This window comes from Orbicella franksi, chromosome 12, assembly GCF_964199315.1.
Source record: "Orbicella franksi chromosome 12, jaOrbFran1.1, whole genome shotgun sequence".
NCBI classification, from domain to species: Eukaryota; Metazoa; Cnidaria; class Anthozoa; order Scleractinia; family Merulinidae; genus Orbicella; species Orbicella franksi.
In genome coordinates this window covers 20,753,701-20,774,147 of record NC_138156.1, presented here as the reverse complement: position 1 = coordinate 20,774,147, position 20,447 = coordinate 20,753,701, and the positions used below count along the sequence as shown (strand labels likewise).

General features: G+C 39.0%; 1 protein-coding gene across 3 annotated transcripts in view; it reads right to left on the bottom strand.

The window, feature by feature from the left end:
- Positions 1-16,748, bottom strand: part of LOC145462357 (GREB1-like protein) — a 28,430-nt gene extending 11,682 nt beyond the window's left edge. Inside the window, exons 1-7 of one of the 3 annotated variants that reach the window (XM_081445850.1) lie at positions 16,592-16,748; positions 14,777-15,066; positions 7,438-7,686; positions 5,942-6,295; positions 4,753-4,863; positions 3,120-3,308; positions 782-2,272 (exon numbers count right to left, since the gene is read on the bottom strand). In XM_081445850.1, the coding sequence (XP_081301976.1) occupies positions 782-2,272; positions 3,120-3,308; positions 4,753-4,863; positions 5,942-6,295; positions 7,438-7,686; positions 14,777-15,011 (2,629 nt within the window). In that variant the 5' untranslated portion in view covers positions 15,012-15,066; positions 16,592-16,748. Of the gene's footprint in view, positions 1-781; positions 2,273-3,119; positions 3,309-4,752; positions 4,864-5,941; positions 6,296-7,437; positions 7,687-8,389; positions 9,022-9,047; positions 12,592-14,776; positions 15,067-16,591 lie in introns of those variants that run through there. The other 2 variants (XM_081445851.1, XM_081445852.1) reach the window with 2 other exon arrangements.
- Between the last annotated feature and the right edge of the window lie 3,699 nt (positions 16,749-20,447).

Here is a 20,447-nt window from a genome sequence, read left to right as displayed (position 1 = left end):
ATTGTATATTCTAGCTTACTACTGGAAGCAGGCACAAGCGAATTAATACCACATAGACACATAGAGGTGATAGACGATACGTCACTTAAAGGAATGACGGTTTAATTAATTCATTTACTTAATATATACACAACGATAAATTGTTGATCTTTCAACCTGTGTACAGGTGAAAGGATTTTAATCATGTTAATCTTGTTAATGCCTTCCAGTTACTTGAGACTAACTTGAGAGAAATGCAAAATTCTCAGTGGGGTTTACCGTCACAACAAAAGGTTTTCTTCAATGTTGCAAATCGTTAACGCAACATAGAATAAATCTTCGGGGCAAATTGAAAACATTTAGGAATGAAAACGAAGCAAGATTGAAACTATCGCGTTCTTTCTTTCCTTCTTCTATGGACACATTAAAAATGGTAATGAAATCAGCAAACACAACGTGGTTTTCAATAGAGTGTGGTAAAACCAAAACCAGGGTTATCACTCTGGCCAATCACAAAGGACAGAGACAATCCAGTGAACCAGTCAAACCTCGAACCAAATACATGTAGCTGGTATAAAGCGCAGGAAAACGTGTACGCGCGAGTCACGATTTGCCATGATTAGATGATTTAGTGGCGCGAGCTTTTTAAGCCAATCGCTTAGCGAGGTGGCGCAAAACCAAAACAAATGCGAACAAGACACTCAATTGAATCTGCTCAAAACCTTCATGTATATCCAGAGACAAATTTCACTTTTGAACTTAAAACTGTTGGAAGCAATAAGGAAATCAACTGAATACTGACCTGACTCGGTTCGAATATCAGACCAGTACACTTCATTACTTGGATCAATGAAGGAGCAATTGGTCTGAAAGAGGTACGGCGTTGCAGTCACAAAAAGAGTAATCACATTACGAGCCTCTAAAAACTCTTTGTAGTACGGAAGATCGAGAACTCCATGAGGACTGGCGTAGAACTGCGCCTGATCAAACACCACCACAAACAGCACCCTGGGCTGACCTTGTACAAGCTCAAGAAGCTTTAACAACTCCTCTTGGGTTTCGTCCATCCCACTGTGTTTGATTACGTACTTTGCAGCCGTATTGAACGATGCTGCTTTGTCGGCAGCTTCTAAATCAAGCTCAGCCAGGAGTCCTGCCTTGCAAAGTCTTTGAGTAGTTTGGTTGAAAAGTGCTGTCAAAGGCGGTACAATGATTGCCGTTGACACACTCGTGAAACTGTTCAGGTCCAGAGAATTAATGTTCTCTCCAATGGAACACACTTGAGCAAGAAGTTGCTTAGCAATCAGATGCTGGCTGGCGAACAAGGTTTGTTTTTGGTGTGGGTAGATGGACGCTGGAGCCCGAGGCTCCAATCTCGCAGCCTCGTCTGCCATCACCTTTGTCCTCGCAAAACCATTGAATGGAACAAAAACAAATTGCCCTTGACCCATCGCTTCCTCAAAGTTACTGATCATCTGTTCTAGAGCGTCACTGGACAATTTAAAAAGCTGCTCAAGTCTGCCAAGATTGTCCGCAATCCGCGCTCCAACTGGATGACCTATCATGGCCTCTGAGAGATACTTCGCCTGAAGGACGCTCGTGACTAGCAAGCAAAACTCGGGCGACTTCTTTTGCGAAGTGGCTAAGACAAAGATAAAGTCAGGAACGGGTACTTTGGGAAATTTGGATTGATTGTGTCTGTGAATTTCCAAGACGAACTTCAAAGCTCTAAAAATGGCGTTATCAAGCGACACGGGTGAAGACACTATTTTGACTCGTCCTTTCGAGTTGGCCGCAGTGAGACTTGCAAGCACTGGAAGCTGAACGTGTGTCACTGCATTGCTCTGAGCGAGTAGATGAGACTGTTGTTGGACGGACGCCGTCAGCTCCAGCCTGGCATCTTGTAGTAAAGATTCCACGTCTTCCCGACTGATGCGATCGTCGTCCACGAACTGCGACAGATACTGCACCATGAGAAGCACTGCCATCTGTGTAGTAAGACACGGTACGCTACCGTAAAATGGCCTCTCTGATAAAGAAGTCGGGGCAGTGCTGTATACACCAGAAATGTTGCCAAACTGGTTACGGTCTGAGACGAGAGGAGGGTCAAAGCACCCCACGAGAAGGTCACTGATGATAATGTCCTCCACAGTGCAGGACATCTTGGGTATGGAATGCTGGCATAACAGGAGTACAGGACGAACACCGCATGCCGTGGTAAGCCAGGGTTCGGACGGCAGCTCTCCTACATCAGATCCTGACGCAGATCTTGCAGTGTCACTGGATTGATCATCTGAAAAGCAGTGTAGACAGACTGTAAGTAAGACCCATTCTGGACCTAACGGGCATTTTAAACCTTATCACTGAAAGGTAAGGTAAATGTAAGTTCTGCATACGAGCCAAGTGGCCCATCAGGCCGGTGCTTATCTCAAATTCCTGTAGTACGGAGTGACTAGGAATAATATTTCTACTCTCCCTTGGATGGGATGTTCGGTTTTCAATTGAGTGTCGGAAGTAATCAGACAGTTACTTTGGTTTTGGTTTTGGTTTTGCTACGGTTTGAGATTGGCTGAGTAGTCTAACTGGTAAGAAATTGGTTTGGTTTTGGTTTTACGCCACTCAATGGAAAACCACTCTACATTATAATATGCTAAAACTACAAAATGAATTGCAGTGTAAATTGCAGTACAGTTTGTGTAACAGACCGAAGCATTCTTAAACCTTTCAAAAAGGCTAAAGGTAAATTTCTTCTGACTCTTTCACCGAAAGAGCAAAACATTGTTTCGAATTATCGGGAGGTTTGAAAAATCAGGATTTCACTGTAGTCTTGATCATTCATGACTAGTTCCTTCAGATGACTAACAGATATGATAGTGTTGAAGATATGGCTATATAGTACTTAATACTTTCAACTATGTTAGAAAACTCTCATCGCAAAATTATCTGTGAAGAAAAATTCGGCATTTTTAATTCTCAGATGAATCATTTGTTCCGAAATTCAGTTCTGACCAAAATTTGAAAGTCCAAACAATTTTTTTTAGTTTATGTTGCGATTATAGGTTGGTTCGGTTAAAAGTATTCCTCAGAAAGGAGCTCTGATGTAATGGAACTACATGTATGCGCACAGCATCTGTCCTTACCACTTTCTATTGGCGACTCACTGCCTCCAGACTCCCAGCGCGCTCTCTTCAGTCCCGGATGATAGGCTTGCTCAGAAGCGTTCTGATTGGTTGATTGCATTAACAGCAGGCCCTCATCTCTTGGTGATGTCATACTCTGCCCTTGAATGGAGGTTGAATGAGACTGTAGAGACAGCAGGTGATGTGGAGCTAGAGAAGAATAAACAGTAAAAATGTAAGGAGCTACGTCACGAATTGCGCATCTTGAAAAGTGTGGCTTAAATTTTTCAAGTTCGTCGTTTGTAATCCGTGTTAATCTTCTCCTTCCTTAGCCATCCTTGTTTCCTTATGGTTTAGTATTATCTCTTTGGTGTTTTTCTACCTTAGCAAACTATTATTTTCAGGTTTCCTTCAATTCAAAGGTAACTTAATACTTATAGGTGGCCACAATAACTCAAAATACCGTGACTGAGTCCCTTTACGAAGACCGACTAATAAAAATAAAATACCCTTCAATCTCCCTACAAAGGGCCCCCTGAGGCAGAATTAAATGGCTGTTTCAATAAGAGTCCAATGTATTAATCAGCCGATGGTCGGGGAAAACAATCCTGGCTGTGGGGGTTCGACTGTACATGCAGGAAAGACATAGATCAAAAGCAAAGTTATAAGTAAAATGTATTTAGTAACATACTGTAAATAGCAAGTAAACATCGTGAACTTGAGAGTTTAAAAAGATTTAACATGCCATGGGCGCAACTGACACCTTTTTTACCTTTTACCTAGTGACTGGTTATTAACAAACTCGCAATCTGATTGGATATATAAGGATTCATGCTGACGTCATTGTTTGCATTTTTGCTCATTTGCATACGGCTTTGCGTACAGAAGGAAACAAGTTAGATATGAATTGACTCCAGGCAGCTTAAGAGCTGGTGAAACGTAATACATGGTGAAAGTTTTAGCTCTTTGGGTGTGATATTCAAGGAGAAATTGTCTTTCAAAAACTGCAAAATTTCTGGGTAGCAAAAGCGCTAATGAGCTCATACATTCTTTGTATAATTTTGAGTTTTTAAACCCGTGTTGCACAAAGAGTATTCAATAAATCGGGCTCATATAGACCCTTTGCATAAATGGCGTCTACATTTAAATAACAATACTTATACATCCTTAGCCTCATATTCGTGTGAAAAAATCCTTTCTCTTGAAACAGGAGTACGAGACTAAGGATGTATAAACTATTGTCATTCAAATTTAGGCGCCATTTATGCAAAGGATCTATTCATTGGTAGACATAATCGTACTATGACCTTTCAATATTCAGAACTGATTTATTTGAAGTTCCATCAGAAACTGAATTGCTTATGCTAATGAGGCAAATATTGTAAACAAGGATTCCCCTATACAACAGACGTGTTGGTGGCCACATGATTACCTGTATGTGAAGACAATAAGAGAAATCGCCCTTTATTTCTAATGGCGTTTATAGTTGCCTCAAAGTTTTACGTTTTGTCGACCTACCACTCAAGCTCACATTCAGTATTGTAAAAAAACAGAACTTAGATATCTGTATTGTTTTAGTAACTTATGCTGCCACTCAAGCTCTGTAATCTACAAAAAAAAGAGCTTAGATGTCTGTGTTGTTTTAGTATAGTACCTAATGTTGCACTGTTCCTAGGCATCTCATTGGACTTCTCAGAGTCGGAAGATGTATACGGTGCAGGAATGTATGGTCCAGTAAGTGGAAAAGTTCTTTTTCTTCCTTCAACTGCCATCACAAGTAAAAACAAAATAACATTTTGAATAAATACTAAATGAACGGGCAATTTGACGCTGCCCTCAAGCTTATGGACAATGTGTTTAACGTCTTTGGGTTTTTCTGTGATTAACGTATCTTAGAGGAGCTACTTAACGGTTTGCGCATCTTGAAAAGTATAGCCTAAATGTTTCAAGTTCGTCGTTTGTAATCCGTGTTAATCTTCTCCATTCGTAATCATCCTTGTTCCTCTATGGTTTATTAGTATCTCTTTGGTGTTTTTCTATCTTAGTAAACAACTATTTTCAGGTTTTCTTCAATTTAAAGGAGATTTTGAACGTGGTCAAAATAACTGAAAATACCGTGACTGAATTGAGGACTACACTCTAGCCCCTTTTAATGAGCATATCAATTACATGTCATTGCAACTTGTGATTGTGGTCTCATGATTAGTGTGCCTGACTCTGGAAAAGATTTGGACAAGACACATTCTCTTCAAGTTACAATTAACTCTCACAGTGCCTCTCCCCACCCAGGTGTATAAATGGGTACCGGTGAAATTAATGCTGGAGGTAACCCTGTGATGGACTAGCATCCCATCCAGGGGGAGTAGAAATACTCCTAGCCACTTTGTGTCACAGTAATCGTGGTATAAGCTCTGTCGGCATGGACTGGTCACTTGCCCGACGCAGACTTCACCTTACCAACAATGCCTCTCTGAGTTTCCCCACCCAGGCATACAAATGGGTACTAGGGAAGTTAACGTAGGAGGTAGCACTGCAATAGACTAACATCCTATGCAGGCAAAACACAGAAATACACAGAAATACTCCTGGTCCCTTCATACTATGGAAAGGACAGGTAAGCACTGGTCTGATAAGCCAACACAGTGGAACCACCTTAATCTGGGTCACCAACAAGCCACAGGAGGCAGCATTAAAGGGGTTCTTTAAATAAGAAAATGACTGACTGAGGTTTTGTTCAGGCCAGAATAAAGTGGCGAAAATAACAAGGTGGCCGTATTAATGGGGTGGCCATAAGGTGGGGTTCCACTGTACCCCCAAAGTATGCAATCTCTGACTTAACTTACCTTTCCACGGGATAGCTGGTCCTTTGTGTAGTCTACCACTGGGCTCAATGATGATGTAGTACTTCAAATGCTTCTGTTTCTTGGGCTGCGTGGCAAGCTTCAGATTAATATGACTTGAAAACTCCGTGAAGTATCTGAATCCCTTGGCCCCACAGCCAATGCAGTTTCCACTGAATCCAAGCATTGTGGCATTGTTCTTCTCATCTGGCAGGAATCGTCTGTCCACTTCTGCCACCAGCATCATTCCTGGCAGCATGGGAGATTTAGCTCCAACAAGCACAAACCCTTCGGAGACTTTCACAGACTTCCCATTGAGGTGAGCCAGCCTTAACTCTCCTCCAGCCTGACACAAACCTGAAACATTTATACTGGGTTTAAAGGGGTACTATTACAGGCCTTACTAAAAAGACATATTTTCATTGATGGAAATCTTCAAATAATGGCCTAGTTTTGTTAGAAATTGTTATACATGTGCACTGAAGCTATAAAATTGAAAAAGTCTGCCAGACTTTTTCAAATTCTGTTGTAGCGTCTTGTAAAAAGTGCTAAAAGCTAAACATAATTGTGCTCCCTTCAACAATTCAACAATAGGAAAATTTTGCACACTAGCACAGGTACTAAGTCACAATATCGGCACTGCTTTCATCCAAGGTGACATACTACATGTAAGTCTCCACACGGCCCTCTTATTTCTCATGGCATTGCCATCAGGAGAATTACATTTGGTGATCATTTTCTTAACTCTCCTGCCATTAATTTATGGTTATTTGTACAAGACTTAAGGACAACTAAGAGGGACCATGACTAGATTCCACCAATCAAACTGCTTAATTATTGCCATTCCAGTAGTTTCTAAATATTGGATAGAGTAGAGTTTTGACCGCCCTTTTTCAATCATAACATCACGAAGTAAATCCCTAATAAAGGGTGCATTCCTTTGGGGTGATCTGGATCAGGATCAGTGATCCAAGTTCACTTGGATCATGGTACATCATAGGAACTGATGAATCCACTCTGGTCACTGATTCAGTGGTTCCTTTGATGAACTATGATGCGAGTGATCCTGGATCACTGGTCCTGATCCAGATCACCCCAAAGGAATGCACCCTGGGAAAGCTTGCTCAGGAGTGTATTGGAATCGATTGAGTATTTGTCAACTGAGCCTAATAAAATGGAACACAGCTCCAAAATAGTCTCACCAATAAAGTTGACCCCAAAGGCTGTTAAGACTGAAAATATCAACTCTGGCTGCTTTGAAAACTTCATAGCCTATCCAGGGCTTGCATTAATGGGTTTAGCAGGAGGACAACTGGTTCTCATAGTGGGACAAAAAGCTTTGAACTGAACTTATTTATATGAAAAACTTTCCTCGCATGGTCAAACCAGGTGGCCAAAATTGTCCTCACAGTGGAGCCAGTCAATTTGCAAGGTGCCTGGCCCTTAATGAAAGCCCTGCGTATTAGGCTACATTGTTAGTATGTTACATCTGCAAGCACCTGGGGTGGTACAAACTGGTCCTGTCTGCACAGGCCTGCTATGCATGCCTGTTGACCTTGTGGCTGGTTCACTCATGCTAGGATGCACCTCAGCTGGGTGGACAACAAAAGCAGAACTTCTTGTTCCGTTGTGAGACTCTTCATCATCACTGGCACGTCTTGCATCACTTGGCATGTCTCCCCGGGTAGTTTGACTTATGGGCATGGGAGGGGTGTGGGATTGCAGTAGCTGCATAAGCCTGGGGGAATCTGTTAAGCAGAACAACCATTGTTAGCACTGTTAAAATTCTGAATTCCAAGCTTTTAGGGTTAGGTGATAGCGAGTTACATGTATGTTAAGTTTTTTTTCCAATTAGCCCCAAATAAAATACACATACATATAACTTACAGTGATTTTTTTTGCATATAGATTGCTAGATTAATTACTAGATGCATTCAAATGGCTGTTGACAAGCCCTAAAACATTCTTACTATAATTACAAAATTTTAAATAAAAAGTTTGGAATTAGAATCCCCTTGCATTAACTGAGAAATTACCAGCCCATGTTGATGATTTTCCTTATACTCAACACCCCTCCACTTGAGAATAAATTGATATCATAAGGAGTTATTACAAAATGATCACTCTGACTTATGACTTAAATTATTCTCTTGTTGTCTGTTTCTACAGCAGAAAATAATAACATAAATAAAGCAGATGCACTCATGTGTACGCACTTATTGTGAGGGTTTGCAGATTATCAAAAAGTTCCTACGAAACAGTCAAATCCCCCACAACAATTTGTTATTGAGCAATATATTTCAGAACCCCTCTACCTCCCCCAAACAAACATACCCGTGGGGTAACACACACGCCACTCACCTACATATAGTTTTGTACCCCCAGGTACATGTACATGATAACAAAACTACCTTCAAATTAAAACCATCTTGTGTAAAATTAATCACTCACCAAAGACAGGCTGCTTTAAATTAATTTTGTCACAGTTTCGAGAGTTGCATGGCAAAGTAAGTAAATGTATAAAATACCTCAACTATGAATTTACATGAACATGATCAGTTGTTCTGCATGTTAAACATTATCACAAGAAATCTGAGTTTGAAAAACTCACATTGCCAAAGAGGATCAAAACAACAGATTGGCTTGATGCTGATAAGTCTTGAATGCGGTAATTTGAATGTTAATCCATTAGTGAGACAGGATGCAATATCATGACTCAAGTGGTGTCAATAATATTAGTTAATATATTGGCCAGACAGACACAGGGATTCATGCAATCTAGGTAGTTCACAAAATAACATATTGCATGTAGATTTGACCATGTGTAGTTGTATATTTTGGTAAGTCTCTAGAAAATTCTTAGTATTTTATATAACAGTAGTAACCAAAAGCAGAGGCTCGTCACAAACCATGCAACAACTTTTAAAACCTTTTTTGGACCTCACTAACAAAATGTTTTGCTTTTTTCTTGGACAAAATAAAATTCAGAGATCCATGATGACAAAATTAAATGTTTAACCAATTTTCAGGCAAGCTCAACTAAATTAATTTGTCAAATTCAAGGCAAAGTTTTACATAGCTCAAGATAGGATACATAAAATGTACACACCAGTTTTCTCATCTTGACCATGCATGTAAGATCAAACAAGCTGGACCTGGATCACTCTCAATTTGACCAGTAAAACAACTATTCTGTAACCTATAACTTCTTACACAAACAGTTATCTAGACAGGTAGCAGTCTTGGCAGTATAATACATGAGTTCTTCAACAAGATATTATTAGAAGCCTACAAAAAGGTTTACTGAGAGCTGTGGCGCAGAGCCTCTATATCAAAAGCAGATCAATTAACAGTGCTTCCTGAAAAGGCCAATATTACATTGAAGACGACAAAGGTGAGGAAATAGATAGGCCTGTGCTTAAGATTAAATATAAACCATGAAGCTGCCAGGCTTATTGGTATTGTGCCACGGACTTTCTATGCACGCATATCAGTCTTGATATCCTAAGCGTTTAGCTGCCATTAGTCAGTATCTAGTCACGTTAAAAATGTTTAATTATATTGCTCAAGCTGGAAAGCTTATTTCTCTGTCATGCAAGCCGCGACTCAGAAAATCATACTGGATGAACCTTCCCAATGTTTTAAGCAATAAACTAATTTTTTCCATGGCTTAGTCATTTCTTGTTCTTCTATGACAAATATTTCAACCAACCCCTTAACATTCTCAAGTGTCTTAAAAGCTGGGAGAGGCTTTGATAGTTTCAAGGATAGGGTGCGGCTGATGAGCAGCTGATAATGAGGACAAAACAACACAATATAATTACGTATGTCCCATTCCCTGCTACTTAGTCTCTCCAATTTCCTTTGAAAAATATCGTACACCCAGTTTATTTTCTAAAAACTAATCTGACTTGTTACTTATGTAAGTGACTGATGCACAACAAAGTTTGAAACCAACTTAAACTTATTTTGATTCTCCAATGCCTATATGAGCCCTGGCAAATAACACCACAAGTTGAAGAGAGTGTTTTTGTGGCTGAAGATCTAAATGAGAAATTCAAACTTCATTTTTTGTCGACTGCACCCCATCTGTCGACTGAACTAAGAGAACCTGAGAGTTGACATAACTTATATATCCCACAAGTGAGCTAAAAGACTCAGACTTGCGGGAAGAGTTAGCAGATTAAATTCTAGAGGCAACGATGGCAAAAATGCTAATGTTCAAACAAGAGCAAAAACAAAATTCTTGTCAACCATCATTCACATTAATTGATCATTTTCCTCTCCCACTTGACAGATACATCAAATCTTCAGCAGAAAATATTCTGCCACCAGACAGCTGAATTGTTCAATGAAAGTAAGCATCTCAAAACAGTTTTTAGTCTTAAGCCAGAAGAAACGGAGGAGAAAAAAAGCAGCATTTAGAAAAAAAATACCGGTGACTAGTGAGATACTATATCAGTTGTGCATGTAGCCATTGAATATGACATACATGTATTGGCACTTGCAGACTGATTATCACATTTTTTGTGTGCACGCAACGCGATGCCATTCAAGAAATAGAATTAACATGTACTGTGTTTCTATAAAGCTATAGAAACACAAGAGAACGTTTGGGAGAACAAGAAATGCTGTTGGAACACAATTCGGCAGGCAAGTGTTCCCACAGCTTTTCCAAGTTCTCCCAAACTTTCACAAGTGATTCTGTGGCTTAATAGAAACACAGAGAACATATTTTCTATTTCTTTCAGGAAATTCTGTGACGAAAGAAAATACAGTAACTGTTGTGGTTGTTTCAGAAAGAACCCATAGACCTTTCCTGCATTTCAACAAAGGTGGACAAAAACACAGCATATGTATGAAAATGTCCACCATATAATCATTTGTAGGTTCTGAAGTGGAATGCAGGACAGGTCTAATCATCAGTAAAGCAAAAACTACAGGGTTTCTAGCATTGACCATTTTAATGTCACATATTTACATTGTACAAATACTTTAACAGCCACATTTTCAATCCTGTGAATGAGGGACCTCAAAGTTCCAAGAAAAAAATACCTTGATTTAAAACAAGCTCCCCTAAGGACAATAATTATATATGTGATGAACAGTAGAAATGAAATGGTTCTGAATATAATGTTGATTGTAGGTCAGAAAAAACAACATGGCCTGGTTCTAGATAATTTAGCCCAACATATCTACATGTACATGTAGTCACTGACAGTGTGGATCCCGACCGACCCCACTGGAAAGTCCCTGGGATTTTGGGAGCCACAATATTATTTTGTAAAGGAAACTATAAACCAATACTAGAATTTACAAAAAAAAAATGAAAATATTTAAGTCAATGAAAGTCTTTTAAAAGTTGGATTCACTTGATCTACATCACTTTAAAACCTCTATTTTTTCTGCATCTCTTTTGGTCATAGGGTTCAAGGCTTTGTGTTTATTATCTATTGCTTCATTTGGCCAGTTAACATGAGCCTTGTAAATGGTACAGCTCACCCCATTTGGTTTGTATTCAAAGCTACATGTAGATGTGGGGTTAACTGTATGCGCAAGTAGACTGTATGTACAAGTAAACAAAAATACTTCGAATACAGTGGAATCCATATATCTTTAACCTTCAATTTTTCTACCCAATTTTCGCTTGGTGGCCGGGCGGCACAATAGAATACCAATACTGTAGTAACTAATAAATCACTCATAAATACTGCAATAAGAGAAATGATAAAAAAAAACCTGCTTTACAAGGAAGCCGCATATAAAAGCAAAATTATAAAACTTACATAAGATTACCAGCAAAATCATAATTCTTCAACTTAGATTTAAATTCATCAAGAGAGGGTGACTGATGAATATCCAAGTTAGGGTAAACTATTCCACAGTACAGCTCTGCTGTAGGACAGACTTCTTTTACAATAATTAGTGTGGGGCTGTGGAATGGCAAGCAAACAGTCACTATCTCTTAAATTAGGATAAGGTATCAGAACAGAAGACAAAGTGCAAACTCAGATAGTCTGGAACCATATTATTTTCAATCTTATACATCATTATTGATTTATCGACAAGGCGTTAACGGTCCAGTTTAACCCAGTTAGAGTATTTGATAGATGGCACTTCTACAAAAACCAGTTGGTAAGATTGCAAGGACATCTTGTCCACAGACTTAACTCTTAATGGCATCTTCTTGCTCCAGTTTTAGATCAATGTGTTTGCCATTTTGCTATAGATCTTTCACCGTTTCCTGAACAGAAGAATTTTGAATGCTTCCTCAGACTCAGCTATACAGTGGAACCTCACCTTAAGGCCATCCAGTTGATACAGCCACCTTGTTATTACATGTATGGCCACTTTATTCTCACCTGAACAAAAGCCCAGTCAGTCATTTTCTTATTTAAAGACCCCTTTAATAAAGCCACCCATTAATCAGCCAGATTCTTTTGGGCTGTTGGTGACTGGATGAGCAGGGTTCCACTGTATTTTGATATTGTCGTGTTCCAGATGTCAGATTATGCATGAACGGTCAAATTTCTGATGTCACTTTTTGATTGATGGGCTACTGACCAATCAAATTGCACTATTGTTCCCCGTTTGTGGGCGAACGGAGTTTGGTAAAATGTTTGGGTTTGACTGTAGGCAATTCCTTTTCTCCACACCCCCTCCCCCTTCTCACTCACACCCTCCCCAATTCTCCCCATTTGTTGCTCACCCCAGGTGCACACTCCTTCACTCACCTGCTTGTTCAATCTCTCTGCCTGGAAAGGGGAACAGTGGTAAGAATTTTAATTTCAGAACAAAAAAAGTGTCCGAAACGTTTGCCTGAAATTTGTTGGAAATGCAATAAAAAGTGTCCAAAGATTAAATGTCCAAATTTAAACATCTAAAATTTTAACGTCCAAAATTATTTGCAAGTAATGCAGCTAAACCCACAGTTAGGAACTTCAACTGGCTGAACGCTAACCAGTTGGTTACAGTTTACCCTACATATTTTGAGTGCATACATGCATGAGCAAAGTAAAAATAAAATATAACTGAAGACAGTGAGAATTCCAAAAGCCAGTAGTACAATACATGCGGCATCAAAGGGAAACACATTATTATTAACTATCCAAGTCGTAATGACAATGTAGTGACAGAGATATTGAATGGAAGTTTGTCAAATTGTCACAAGCCATTTTGAAAATACTAATTAAAAATTGCAATGTGAGGCGGAGGCCTAGGAAAGTGAAACAAATTAGAAATAAGAGGTTTCAAGAGTGATGAATTTAAAAATGATTTCTCTTGTTCTTGTCCCCAAAGCCTCAGCAGTGCCCTGTTAGAATTTTCATACTTTCATGACCCATTACTTAAAAACATAATTTATACCGTTGAACCCCACCATTTCAGGGCCCAAACGAAAAAATATAGTTCAAAATAGCGAGAGTTTGAAATGGCCAATAGTAAATGACTGATAAAGAGTAATTCCAAGGGGAATACATGTAGTTTTGAATTCCAAATAACGAGGAATTTGAAATAACCAAGTTCAAATTACCGTGATTCAACTGTAGTGACAAGAAGTTGAAATTAAAAATACATGTACTAAGAGTGCTTAATGAACCTTATTCACAATATTTAGCTACATGTACAATGATGGGTTTTCATTTATAATTTAAACTACCTAGTACAGCTGTAACTACATTGTTTGCGACATGAATGGAAACAAAATTGGACTTGCTATTTAGTTTGGTATAAAAGTCGTGACAAAATACTGTTGCAGCTGAGGAATATTTTGACAACAGTCTTGAGTAATAAAAGATGAAACACCCAAGCAAATGTACATGTAATTATACAGTTACATATTGCAACCTTTGGCATATATCTGAAATTATATTTGACTGCAATGGTTAATTATCATCCACTTCTTTTATTAATAATAAAGTTACAGTTACCTTTTATAGGTTCATTTGAATATTGAAACGTAACAGGGTCAGGAACAATATAGAATCATATTAATCACAAAAAGAATCACAAATATATTTATTGTGCACATTTTTAGCCAAATTTAACACTGACATATTTGTTTTTATTTTACTGGCCATTACCCTACTGTCGGGCTCATTTTCCATGCTCTTATGTGTATATAAAGAACAAGGAAAAACTGGTGTGATCAAAGGTCAGCAAAATGACAAGAGTGTAACTGACCTGTTCTATTTTAGTACATTTTTGTCATTCCCATATTACAGAAAACAAACTTTCAAGTAATATTGGTCCCATATTTAATAGAGAAATACTAGAGCTAGGATACAGTATGCTTAAGAGCAGAATTTTACATGCTAAAAATAGCATAATGTTACCACTCTCACACCAAAAAGGTAAAATTCAAAATTTGCATGCATGCATGTATAACACTGCCAATCTTACATGCAGTGTAGGCAATGAATTGCATTATGAAAATGAAGAAATGATTAAAAAAAATGCCAGTGTTAAATTTGACTACGACAATTTTTATGAAGGATATAACAATGTTAATTTTGCTGAAAAAAATAAGCTTCAAAACTCATTTGTGACAGTGACTCCCAAATCAAAATCATTGAAAACCACTTGAAATTTAACGGGGATAAAAACAAGCCAATTAAAAATTGACAATATTTCCTAACAGGTCTGCAACTTTCTGCAACTTTGTTGAGTTTCAAATTCTCTTTTAGAGCTATTGTTTAAATCCTTCTACATTAATTGATTGAACGTTTTGATTGGTCAATCTTGTTCCAGGTCCCCTCATTTCAATATCACAGTAACACTGTACTTTTCAATCAGGTACTAAATTTACTCTGGAATAAACAATTTAATTAATTTCATTACCTTCAGAACTGTGGCTGTCATTAGCAGGACTTCTCGAAGACGTCAAACCTGGCACATGCACAATTACTGTTTCTGCAGGAATGTCGACTCCAGCGGGGGACGCAACTGTTGATGTGTTGTCATAGTGATGTGACGCATCATAATGTATTGTAGCTTGTGATGCAGATAACCTGGTGCTTACTCTTCTGGGAGGCCAAAGTGACCGATGTTTGTTGCGATATCGATGGTCTGACATGTTTACCGCCCATGCCGATCCAAAAGTGTAAACATTCACTGACTTTGCTCAGTTCCTAGCATAGATTCATAATAAACAAAGATTACCAATGTGATCATAAGAACGTGCATGGTGGTCCATAGGCAGATTTAAGGATGAAAACGGGATGCCGCACATGGATGAGATAGTCCAGACACACTTGATTTGGTTGCCTGTGCTTTATATTCAAACCCAAAAAAATCTTTCAATCATCTCTGTCACTTCCCCCCCCCCCCCCCCAACCTTCCTGGGTACCAACCCAGCCACAAGAACAATCAAAGTCCCCATGATGAGCTCAACTTTATTTCTTCCCATGAGTGAATGGATATATAACTAAACAGCATGTTTGGACATGACATTCAGTTTTCACATTTGTAATAGTAATTGGATTGAGTGGCGTACAATTCAGGAAGCAATCAGGTGAGTAATTTCAAAATCAGACGAGAGCGCAGCACGAGGTCAATTTGAAACTATGACCACTATTACTCCCCAAATTGTAGGGCATGAGGTCCAATATTACTAAACAATCGCATAAATAACAAATTTAGAGGGTTAAGTCTGTTAAGAACTACTTTTGAGTGAAAAAGTCAGTACTATTTTCTGTAAGTCATGAAAACTGTTGGGATCATTAAGAAGGAAGCAATTAGAGCTCACATAATGACATAGGTATCCAATTACAGGTACATTGTATGGAATGACATAAATTTGAAATTGGATATTTCCTGTCTTTGAACATCAAGTGATCGCCCACCGATTACCTGACAGGATCAATCACCAATCATAATTTTTTTGTATCGATGTCATTTTGAGATAGACTCGTGTAAAAGACAAGCTATCTGAAATTGTCCAATTTGAAAATGGCCTCTTGCCCTACTACATGTACAAGTTGCCCATCTTGGACAAATAACTTGTCTAATTAGCTATCTCTATTAATCTTCCTTTGTTAAAAAAAAGCCATTTTCTCCAGAATTTCCATCCTTAGGCACATCTCATTTAAGTTTAACTCGTATATTTCCCTCGACTTTGTTTAAAACAATATCGTTCGATACTATATCACGATGGTTATGATGCATTGAAACTGGTCGTTCAGACGGACTGTAAACACGCAGGAAGAGAGTAGAAACATCCCGTAGCTTTTAAAATAGTTCCTTCTAGTTTTATTCATAGCATGGACACATCAAAGAATCCAGAGTGTTAGGGTAAATAAGAACGAAAGCGATCGTGCTCTTTGACTGTCTTGAGAATATAGTCTGCCTGTGCGCGCTAGACGAATTTGTCTGTCGGTTCCCCAAAGTGAACCGAAAATTTCTGGAAAACTAAGGTAGAAGTTTAATTTTGTGGCAAGAAATGTTCAGGAATGCCTTCTCCTTTCGCAGATTTGGTTAGTTTGGGGATAATAGCGCGTTGCTCGGCTATCGGTTTCAAATGCGCCATCGCGTGCGGTCTATCGATCTGACAGCCAGCCAGTCCCAGCGGACGTTACGTCCGATCGAAGACCATCTACCAGACTGTACACTCAACTTTCAGACGAACTACACGTTAAATGTTGTTAATATACTCACCTTAGCTTCGAAGGCTAAATCTTGCACCAGTGGGAAGGGTAAATGTAATTTTCTCCGCGAAAATACACCGCAAAGGCATCATAGATGATAGCCAGGCTCACGTCTGTCGGAGCAACTGTTGTCACGTGACCTGTTTGCCGGTTCACAAGTTAGCCATGTGACCCGGATGGACAATTTATGTAATCATAAAGAGGTCTTTCTAGACCAAGTTTCGTGTTGCCAAACAATCGAAAATTTCATTTTGAAAGCCCAATGGTTCAGAAGATTCCCAGAAGATCCGTTCCATTCGAAAATTATGGACGACCTCTAGAGGAGGCCTTCTTCCCACATACGGAACTGAACGTGGGAATTTCCTTTCATTTGCTAATTTCTCTGGCTGTGTTCCAGTTTCCAGTTTTTGATGCAACTTTATATGCATGCATCAGGGGAAAACAATGACAGTATATGTAAACCAGTCATAAATGGTAACTAAAGTGCCATCTCTGGTTGGGTTGCTCATCCTGGAAAAACCCTTATCTCAACCGCTTCGAACCGTTTCTTCGGACCAAATCAGTATGAATTTATATCTCGTCTTCAAACTCTTAAAAGAAAAGTTCTGTCCTTGGGCCCGTTTCTCGAGAGCCATGGAAACTTTTCCGGCCCGAAAAGCCATTTTTAGTTCATCGGTATTTAAAGACAGAGAGGTGTATACGCCTGAAACCTCTTGTACGGAATGGAACCTCTGTTTATATTAAGAATATGTAAATAAAACAGCTCTGTAATCAAAAGGTTTGAGATTTTGCAACGGCTTTCCGTTTGCGAAAACTTTTCGGGACCTTCGAGAAACGGGCCCCTGGTAACGACTGATGGAGTCATCCGCCGATAATTAAAAATTATAGCATGGTCAAGTACAGACGTCAGGGTCCCCCGCGATCAACCAGGAGAAAATTTTATTAAGTCTAAAATTTTAAATCGACACGCTGGTGATTCGTGGTAAAGCGCAAAGGTGCAAACTATCTCACACTACAAGTAGTCGGTTTTTGTTCCCGCTCCTGAACTCCTCCACGCGAATTTATACCAGGTAGGGGCTCGCAGTCTAGAAATATCCGTTGCTCAGTAACAGAAAGGCCTAGAGACAATTTGTGATTGACAAGTTATCAATTTATGTCGTTCATACCCGTTTGATATGTCAGGGAGAAGTTGTTCCCGTATCTGCGAATCAGAACCAAACAATCTCTTTCAGATGGTTTCTGTGCTGGCCCAATTAATGACTGTCCATTCACCTGACGAATCAGAAAAAAAAGGCCGACTGAGCTTGCAATACCATCAGCTGTATCGACAGGTCTCCTACAGTGTATGATGACATTACCAAGCCCCTTCATCCCCCATCTCTCACCGGGCATTTGCTTGGCATTTGTAATTTTTTTGACAAAATGTTCAATTGTAAATGACTCATGAGGGTCGCACATTGGGGCTGGGGGGGGGGGGGGGCGGGGACGGGGGTGTCTATGGCACGCACGGTTCACGAACGGAAAAATTTGAAGATCACGGATCACGGATCACGAATATAAAAATTTCGTTTTCCCGAATGACGAAATTAAGCAGGTAAGATACTCTTTTTAATAACCTGTTCTTACACCAGACTGAGTGTTTGAAGAAAGGAAAATCGTGAAATGCTAAGTTAAGGTGGGATGGTACACTCAATATGGACCAAAAAGTTTGTTTAAATATGGTGAAGAAAGATCAATTGTGTGCTATTGCACTCAAGTAGAGAAATTAAATTTCTAGAGTTTTACTCAAAATGGTTGCTATGGAAACCAGCCACAGCCTTTTGAAGTTGTGTTTTATAGTATTGACGCCAACACTTCCTGCTCTTTTACAAAACAAGAATTGACTGTCAAATAAGCATATCATGTAAGTTTCTGTTTTGTTCTGTGATATGAACCTAAGTTTTGACAGTTAAGTCTTATTTTCAGTGCTTTTTACAGCTTTATTTGGAAATAACCTTATTTTTTACCACACCCAGTGGACAAATCATCTCATGTCACGTGACAGACCTTAAAATGTTACGATTGTTTTGGTTTATATCATCACGACACTATTGGTCTTTGATGAGCCCAAGTTTCAGAAATTCTACTTAAAAACCTTGCAAAGTAAAAATGTTGGCGCGAAGTCAGTCGGTGCAAAAGTAAACTTTTGAGAAAAATGCACTTTAAGTTTCTTACATGAAGTATTAAGCATTTAACGAGCCACAAATAGTGGGGGGGTGCAGATTGGATCTAGGGGGAGGGGGTGCAATGGTTGTTCTATTTTGTAAAAAGTTACCGCAGTTGTGGGAAATATTCCTTGTCATAAGGGAAATGAATGAGCCTGTGATGGCAATTTGAGGCAAAGCTTTTCACAAATAATTATACCAATCGAGTTGTGCATGTCTTAAAAGTTTTTTCTAAATAGTTTCGTTCATATAAGTTAAAAATAATCTATATTTTTGGTCACGTTCTTATCAGTACGTGAAAAAACTTATACCATTGTGTACTTTCCTTAAATTTCACACTCATCTGGAAGGAAATTCGGTAAGATCGTTTCAAAATGTTTTTGTGAAGTCCTCAAGGGTCTTAAGTCTTGTATTTCCAAGAAATTGAATTTTTCATGAACATCGCCATATTTTAGGGTACCATACCCCCTTAAAGCTCCATATTGCAAATCGCATGTCTAAGTCACTCTCGATAGAGTACTCTAAACATTCGGAGGACCTGCGTCTCAAAATCATGCAGAATTGAGTGGTGAAATCATATATATCGGTGAATAATTCAAGTTCTTCGCGGGTCACGCAAACCTTCAGGTCACGGATCACGAAGAATAATTTCTTAAATATTCACGTTTCACGGGAAATAAAATCTGCTAATCACGCATCAGGAGAATACCCCTGTACGACCCCCTCATGGTGAGGCTAAAATACTCGAACAATTAATATTCCGTACGACGACGCTTTCAATTGAACATTCTAGTTGGACATTCTAATTGCATAAATAAAACAAACCCCAAGCGCTTTCGAACTGAATTTTTTACCCAACAAAGCTGTCACGATTTCTTTCCGCCATCCTTGTTTCAAACGAGGAAGCAACGTTGAAGTTTTTACATGTGTGGGATTAAGAGTGGAGCTCGCGCAGGGTTCTCGCGCTTGCGGGACTCCAACGAGGTTTATTAATACAGTTTTTCATATGTTTCGAATTGAAGACAATCAGGAAATTAAGCAATAAACAACTAAATTATCCTCGATTTAAAGTGTATGCTCTCTCCTGCATTGTTCTAAGTGTTATAAGGATATGCTGGATAGTTATTTTTATGTATATCGACATTTATAATTCATCAAATGTTTTCGCTCACACGTGATTGGCCTACATGCGCCACCTGACTGAATATGCCCTAGCTAAAACTCGGGAAAATCCGAGTGATATTCCCCAATTATAAAATTCGCGTGTTGCGAAAACCAGGCGACACGAATAAAAGATAAAAAATACAATATTCCCGATTTGACTTTTAAAATATGTTCAGATATTTGTCCGCGGAAAGACATTATCGCAAGAGATTATCAAGGTTGATAATCTCTTGTCCGCGGACATTATCTGTTCCGAGATGCGAACAGTTTTCCGAGAGCGAATCGCTCTCGGAAAACTGTGAGTTTTGAGGAACAGATCATGATCTCCGCGGAAAAACATTCGAGTGTACTTTCGTGTCAAATGGAACCTATTGTTTATGTCTCTGCCTCTACTCACCAGCTCTCTCTGCCAACACTGAAACTGGTTGACAACGACAGGCAGGCAGGAAAAATCATACTAATAGGAAAACTGATAACAGGAGCTGGACCGCACCTGCA